We start from the raw sequence: 7,773 nt of genomic DNA on the forward strand, positions 1-7,773 counted from the left end.
AAATGAAGCCACTTGTAAGAAAATAAACTCCAGTAATTTTATTTTAAATCGTATAGGACCAAATGACAAAGACGTCCGACATTTATAATGAAGAGATCTGGTCGTCCATCTCTCTTCTTACAGTCGTGTGGTCTCGCTCGCTCCAGGGGCGCCGCCGCTGCGACATGTCATGTAGTGGTTCACGGTGCAGTGGACCCGGGTTCGAGGCACGGCCGGTCTCTACAAATGATGATTAAATTATCTCTGAGATAATCCAGACGCGCTGCAGTCTGATATGGATTTATTTGTAAGTTTTAGATTTTGTTTTGTGAATATTGATATCATATACATAGGTATCTACAATCATTACAAATTAAAATTATGTACGTAATTGTTTTATTATGATTTATTAAATAACTAGCTAACCTAACCCCGTGAAAGAACTTCTACCGGCCAGCCATAGAAAAAAAATATACAGTCTGTATTACATACTAGCTTTTCCGCAAGCTTCGCTTTACCTTTCATGATTTTCATGTTAAAAAATATCATAAACTAAATTTCTTCGAATATCATCAAGATCTATGCAATAGTTTTTCGTAAAAGAGAAACAAACTTCAATCCATATTGCGTTTATTTCGATTTTCGCAGTATTTTTACCTTGTCATCGTGAAAGTTATTAATTTTAAAACATTGTTAGAGATAATATTATCTCTAATATCTCGCTGACAAAGATAGTAGGTACGTATACCATTACTTATGTCTGAAACACATTATGATTATGACAGAGCAAATTAAACATATTATAGTATAAATAGTATAATCATCCTGAATTATACCTTGTTGTACTAAACAATGCATGAAACGGCATTTAGCTAGATTATACACTAGAATATACTTTGCAATAAACGTTTATGTTTTATTTACCAACTCTAATCGCAATCATCAACACAACAATCCAACACTCGCGTTAACATCTAATCACTGATCATAATAATAAAACTATCTAACGCATATTATCATTGAAGAGAAGATTAACATAATAAATTCCCTTGCACTCCACAGATCCACGCGGAGACAACAAAAGGACCAAACATTTAATTAGATTAACAAACCTTTTGCATGTCCCGTAATTACAGTGAGCCGATCATATCTGGCCGTAACCACATTTGGGCCAATTATCTCATTAGTGGGCACAGGATGCGTGCACACACGCGCACAGTCACACGTCCCATACTCATCGACTCAGCCTCGATTCATCTTAGATTCACAATATACGAACCAGATGGAGAGATTGGAGAGTCAGTGCAAAAGAACTTTCAAAGAGCACTTCTATCACTGAGATCTTAATTTGAATTAGTTCGGTTAGAAGCTTCGTGAACTTTGATAACCTTTGACCCCAATGATAGCCTTTGTATACCAAGGCTATCATTGGGTTCAATTGACAATGGTTTGACAGAAAACAAAATGCGGACAGTTCTTTACATTGTTTTTGTATATGACACTCCATCTTGTCCGCATATTGTGAATCTAAGCAGCCCGTACACATCTCATTGACACAACTTAGATGAGGGCAACACGCCCACGCCGACCTGGCTGCCGCTACAACTGCTCTAGTGATGGGACACACATTTTACTAAATTTTGAGGAGTTTCTTCCATCAATTCTTCTCTCCTCAATGACCAAGCCTTTGTGAAATGGTGGTAGACACATAATCAATCAAGATGAATCTGAATCTAAACTGAAAATATACCAGCGATCGATATGAGAAAAACATTTCTTGTAATTACTTTCTACCTACGAAATAAATGGCATGACAGCGCAAAGATAAATGCAAAAGTTGAATAAACTGACTTAGCGGTACCGCATCAGAAAATGCGTTGTTTTGCCACTTTTCCTGAAACCTGAAAATCCGCCTGATGTATGCGTTCAATGAGACATACAGACCAGTCTTGTTAGTGCAGTAGTTAATTAACTTCCAATATAAATAGCACTAAATAAAAACATCGATACACCTCTTCCATCCCATCCCCAAACTCTTGATATCACAACAATAAGGAACCACTCGGGTACAATTAGTTAACCTCAGTGGCCGCGGTCGCCGCCGCCGCCGCCGCCGCCGCCGCGCGCGCACCCAGTGAGTCACCGCGACCTCGCAGGACCCTGGCTTCATGATGAGGATGGCATTCTAATATCATTATTACATAACAGATAGATACTTGTAACATCGGGCTTCAGGAATAACATGAAACTTTGAAACATCCCTGAGGATATTGTGGCAATAGCTAAGCCAAGGACTGATTCGGATGATAGGGAAAGAATGTAAATTGTGATGTAATCGTAAATATATGTAACTAATCATCGATTAAACGCCAGATAACATCGATCTATGACGCTCAATTCCACGCTATAAAGTACGTAAGCATAGTGTGGTATCACATGTACGGCTGGTGATGTGTGGAGGCGACCCCGTGCGGCGCGGGTCGGTCGGCAACCAACGGTACGAGCAATAACTTCACCTGGTGTCGCGCCGACCACTGCCGCGCCACTGATGTATAGCGAGGGGGGTATTCTTGGGTCTGTGTGTTTCGGGTGAGAAATAGCATTAATGAAATCGCATTCGTTTCGTTTCTTCAAAAATACGAAAGTATCATTTAAAAGGTAAGTAAAATGCTGTAAAACAAAAGATAAATTCCAGGATTCCGGGATGCCGTCCTGATAATTCCTCAGAATGCTGAGTTTCAGTTGGGTGTGTCTAACGTAGGTACCAAACTACTCGACGTATTAAATCATCGTACCTAATTCACTTTTGCTCTCGAACAGATTGCCACCTGTATAAAAGTTACTAGTGTCAGTACTCATTAGTTTGGGGGTTTTGTAATTATCTAGGTATTCGTTTGGCACCTAAAATATAAATGTAGACATAAAGTTGTCTTCATAAATGTTCTGAGAATAGCCCCTCAGTGTACACTGCGAACGCGAAGTGTGAAGATATACTCGCGAGATAATTACAACTGCGCGAGACAAAGTGCATCATGCAAATGATATTGAAATTATTAACGCAAGACATTTTCATTTTTGTTTTCGTTGCAATGATCTCAGGCCGGTTGCCGGTGACTTTAGTGTTTTTATTAGCAATTTATTATGTGGCTGCGATGCGAACTCATTACCAGCAACTTGATCTGGTAGGAAATACGGTTTAATAACATTGTGAGTGTATAAAAAAGAAACCCTTTGTTTATTGTTTTGAATTCAAATTTTTCATAGCTATATAATCACGTGTGCCTATATGTTTTGGAATAAGTACATAATTATTTCGAATATTTTAATTTACGAGTTCATTTTCATTTCATTTTATATCGACTACCATTAATTTCGAAAATCGAACACAATTAAACTTACTATCCTATCTAATAATCATGCAGGTAAGTATCTAACATACCCAGGAGGGTTACTCTATACTGACGAAAAACTAAAGTACGAGAGCTATCGTGCAATCGGCACGTTTAATACAATGAGATAGAGTCGTGGCTCCGAGACTCCTTTTTTCGTAATATAGAGTAACCCACCAGATACAATCATACAGATACACTAGAGTACAATAGACACGTGAAATGTCCAAGACCTTCCATATCGTCCATCAGTGGACACTCGTGACGGACAGACGGACACTTCACCCGATGGTCACTGCGATTACTTATTAGTTGAGAATAGTCGAGATAGATAGACAAGTCAAGTGGTGTCCCACATTGTGCTGGTTTATCTTTTACCTTTGGCTCTGTGATCGTGTGAAGGAAAGAGGTAGATTTTGAACACCATACGTCGGAGATAAAAAATAGAAGCCGACATAATTATATTAGTTTAGGTTAGTAACTAGAGTTTGCTCAACCGGTACCGGGTCCATTCCATATACAAATCTGGCATTAAATAAATAATAATAATTAGAATCGGTAGCTTTCAAGCTAAGATTTTTGTTAACACCCACTTGATTGCTCAGTGGGATAACCAGGACCCCTGCCGGTCTGATCTAAAATCTCTTTCACAAGTCACAATCTCGTATAAAATAATCCCATGTGAGAAGTAGACGTGTGGATACACTAACAAGTGGTCGGCAGCTACAGTATTGTTCACTGTTTTCAACTGCTCATGTTTAATTTATTAAGTCGTCGTGAGAACTACTTGATGTGTCTACTCCAGTTATGAAAGTTTACTTCATTGAATAACAATTAAATTTCTCGTACTAGGGTGGTAGCAGTTAGTTTGAAGTTTACAGTAAAAGAATAAAGTGGAAGCAGCAGAAGCCAAGCCATATGGAAAGCTCCCATCTACTTCTGGCCTAAAAGGTATATTTTTATTGTTCCCCTATATTACTGTAATGTGCCTATTTCAGTAAATACAGAGCCATGTTTCAACTCTAATTTCACTTCAAGCCGTGTGTTTATACATCTACTTCTGTCTTGCCTACTTTATAATTTGTTTGAAAAAAAAACTTGTTTGGATCGGTCAATACGGACGACTTTTAAACTATTTATCGGTCGGAAAGCTCTACAACAGGCCTAAATAACAATTTCATACCGTTTTCCGGTAAATTATTCGTTAATACGTGACGGGACATCAGTAGCTTCGGACACATATCGATCTTACTGGTCATCTAGCTCGTATAACGAAGTCTTAGGGGTGAAAATCCGATAGTGGGGTGTGTGTCTGTCCGTGGCCGACTGTACGATAATGAACAGTTGTCGGCACATTTAATCGTCTGAATGTTTGAGTAGATTATTTTATATGGAAACAAGGGACGCACCGGCCGGTGACGCTACTGTTCCATCTACATTGCTGCTTTATTTATAAACATCAGCAAAAAAATTATTCACTAACATCTTATTCAGTTCTTTTTAGGGAACCTTTCAATTGACGAACTGAACAGAATTGCTTTATTATACGTGTTTACCGCACAGAGCAAACCATTTAGTTCTACTTATGAATTTCATCGTAGATATCATGCATCAGATAAAATGATGGCCTGCTGGACCAATACCTTAGTTAGATGGTTTAGGGAGGCTCCGGACCCAGTGTTGAGAGCTGGACATATTATATTATTTGGTTGCCTTTGGCAGTTGGCACTGTTGTCAGTATTAGTTTCAAAGCACCGATGTATTCGTCCCAGGCGGCGGGCGCGGCCGCACCGTGCGAAGCCCCAGGTGCTGATCAGCCAGCAGTGCCGCCCGTGGTCACCGCTTGCTCCGTGACTCCCCGCATTACCCCCCTCGACCACAATTACACCCCGGCTAATTACACGTCGCGCAAACGTAATACCTCATTGTTTTTTCCTATTCCGCTTTGTTGTTGTGATTTATTCTTGTCTTTGTGATCGTTGTTTCTTATCTTTTTAAACATTTCCCGCAACAAGCAATAATAGTGTTATCGGAGTTGTGCTGGAAGTTATCTTTGTCAAGGTGGAAATTTCACAACGGAAATTATATTTATGTATTAAGATTATGAATGTGAATGACGAAGTGGCGTAGTATTTAGGAATTTCCAGAGTCATAGCTATAATAATTAATTATGTTTAATTAAACGATCATCATCTACCCGTTATAGTCCACTGTTGGACATAGTGGACATTGTCGCAAATACACATCAATGTTCCCTCATCCAGTTACTATACCGGATGTCCACAAACCTACTTGTTTGTCTAGGCCAGCTATACTCATCCTGCGGCCCGCGGGCCGCATGCGGCCCGCCAGGCCTTTATCAATGGCCCGCGTGCCATGAGAGATAATAGGGAATATGCGTGTTTTTTTTAAATATTATATTCGATAGTTTACATCGCTTTATAATAGTTTAAAAAAACAAAAAAATATTGCTTGTGGCCCGCGAAACCATGACTTAAAAGTTTTTGTGGCCCGCGAAAAAAAAAAGGTTGAGTACCAGGGGTCTAGGCGTTGTCTCCTTTTGTACTCGACTACGGCGAAGCGAAAAGGAGGGTTATAATTTTGACCGTTATGTATATTGAGATCTATACGTATTTTTTGCAAGTATGACTAGTCCAATGCTACTCAGGTGGCAGATATAACGAAACTATGCTATTCTTCTGGAAAACCCCGGGCATATCTAGGAGGAAGCAATAAGGCACCAAGGCGCTATCTAACCGCCTAACCGCTAAACCTTCTAATCTGTGGCGCTATTCAGAATAAGAGGAACTTAGAATAAGGAGACAAAGCTTCGTACATGGCTCTTTACTCTATGAAGAAGAATAAATTCGGGACTGTCACTGGAATAACCATCAACTAACCTCACCAATGTCATTAATGTGAATATTTGTAAATTTTTACACAGATTTTGTGGTAGGACATCCTCGTGAGCGAATGTGTGTGCCATTGAGTGTGCTCGAGCCATGTGAATGTGGGCTGTGGTGCTGTTGATGGCGCTGGCGTGGGCGGGCGGCGCGAGGGCGGGCGGCGACCGGCGCGTCATCACCACGCTGCGGCACAGCGCGCACCATGCCTCCCCGCGCGCCGCCGCCGCCGAGCCCGCGTCCGCCGGCCAGCTGCCCTACCTCGTGTCGCTCAAGGAGAAGACCTACAAGGTGGACAACGACACGCTGTGGCAGAGCGTGTGCGGCGGCGTGATCCTGGCGGCGCGCCGCGTGCTCGCGCCCGCGCACTGCTTCGAGCAGAACAAGTTCTTCTTCGTGCGGCACCCGGACTACCTGCGCGTGGTGGCGGGCGACCCCCGCGCGGTGGCGCTGGCCCCCGACGCGGCGCCGGCGGAGAGCAGCCGCGCGCGCGCCGCCCGCCGCCTGCACGCGCGCCGCGCGCAGTGGCGCCGCCTCGCCGCCGTGGCGCTGCACCCGCACTACCACTTCCCGGCGCACGACCTGGCGCTGCTGGACGTGGACAGCCCCTTCGTGTTCAACGAGTGGGTGGACTACATCGTGGCGGACCGCTGGGCGCAGGACTACCGGCGCTGCCTGGCGGCGGGCGCGGGCGCGGCGGAGGCGGTGGGCGGGGAGGGCGCGAGCCTGGTGGTGGCCAACGTGTCTGTGGCGTCGCGCTGGCGCTGCTCCATGCTGTGGGAGATGAACATGAACGACTTCGTGTGCTCGGAGTCGGTGGTGGACGGCGCGGCGCTGCAGGCGGCCGGGGGCCCGCTGGTGTGCGAGGCGGGCGGCGCGGGGGGCGCGGGGGGCGGGGAGCTGGTGCTGGCGGGGCTGCTGGCGGGGCTGGCGTGCGACGGCTCGCCGCTGTTCACGCGCCTCTCCGCGCACGCCGACTTCATCGACGAGGACTCGCTGGACGCCGCCCCCCCGCACCCCGCGACCCTCCAGCTGCTCTTTGCGTTGCTGGTGCTCTTACAAATTGTCCAATAAATTGTGTGGTTTTTGTAACATTTTGTTTCAATATAAAAAAAAACTGTATACATTAACCTTAACTATCTTATGCATTCGAATCGAAGGCTCGTGTAACTCGTGTTGTTTTTCCATACTATTTATTAATAAAAGGCATGTGATGGTAATGACGAGTGTGGTGTATTATGCGGTGTACAGCAACAGTGGTAATGTCTGTTTGTATATATTATTCAGGTGCGAGCGGCCAACATCGGCGTCGCTAACATATTATTCATAAGGTAGATAGGTACTGGGCTGTTAAGGCTCACATACAGGTAATGCAGTTTATTTCATGTGCTTATCAAAGAGTCCCTCGACTTTTCTGGAATTTATCACAGCTTCCTCTCATAAATCGCCGTTTATATAACCTTTGCTGGCTCTCCTTTATGTCTGTAGAGGGATACACACTT

At 43.7% G+C, this 7,773-nt stretch overlaps 1 protein-coding gene across 1 annotated transcript; it reads left to right on the forward strand.

Moving 5' to 3' along the window:
- The first annotated feature begins 6,221 nt into the window (after positions 1 to 6,221).
- Positions 6,222 to 7,491, forward strand: LOC119693947 (trypsin-4-like). The gene has a single exon (XM_038118977.2). The coding sequence runs from the start codon at positions 6,377 to 6,379 to the stop codon at positions 7,343 to 7,345; it is 969 nt and encodes a 322-aa protein (XP_037974905.2). The 5' UTR covers positions 6,222 to 6,376; the 3' UTR covers positions 7,346 to 7,491.
- Positions 7,492 to 7,773: the final 282 nt, after the last annotated feature.

Source organism: Plutella xylostella, chromosome 12 (assembly GCF_932276165.1).
Source record: "Plutella xylostella chromosome 12, ilPluXylo3.1, whole genome shotgun sequence".
Lineage (NCBI taxonomy): Eukaryota > Metazoa > Arthropoda > Insecta > Lepidoptera > Plutellidae > Plutella > Plutella xylostella.

Excerpts from the sequence above, each read along its gene's own strand:
- LOC119693947 (XM_038118977.2), top strand. The coding sequence starts at position 6,377 with ATGTGGGCTGTGGTGCTGTTGATGGCGCTGGCGTGGGCGGGCGGCGCG.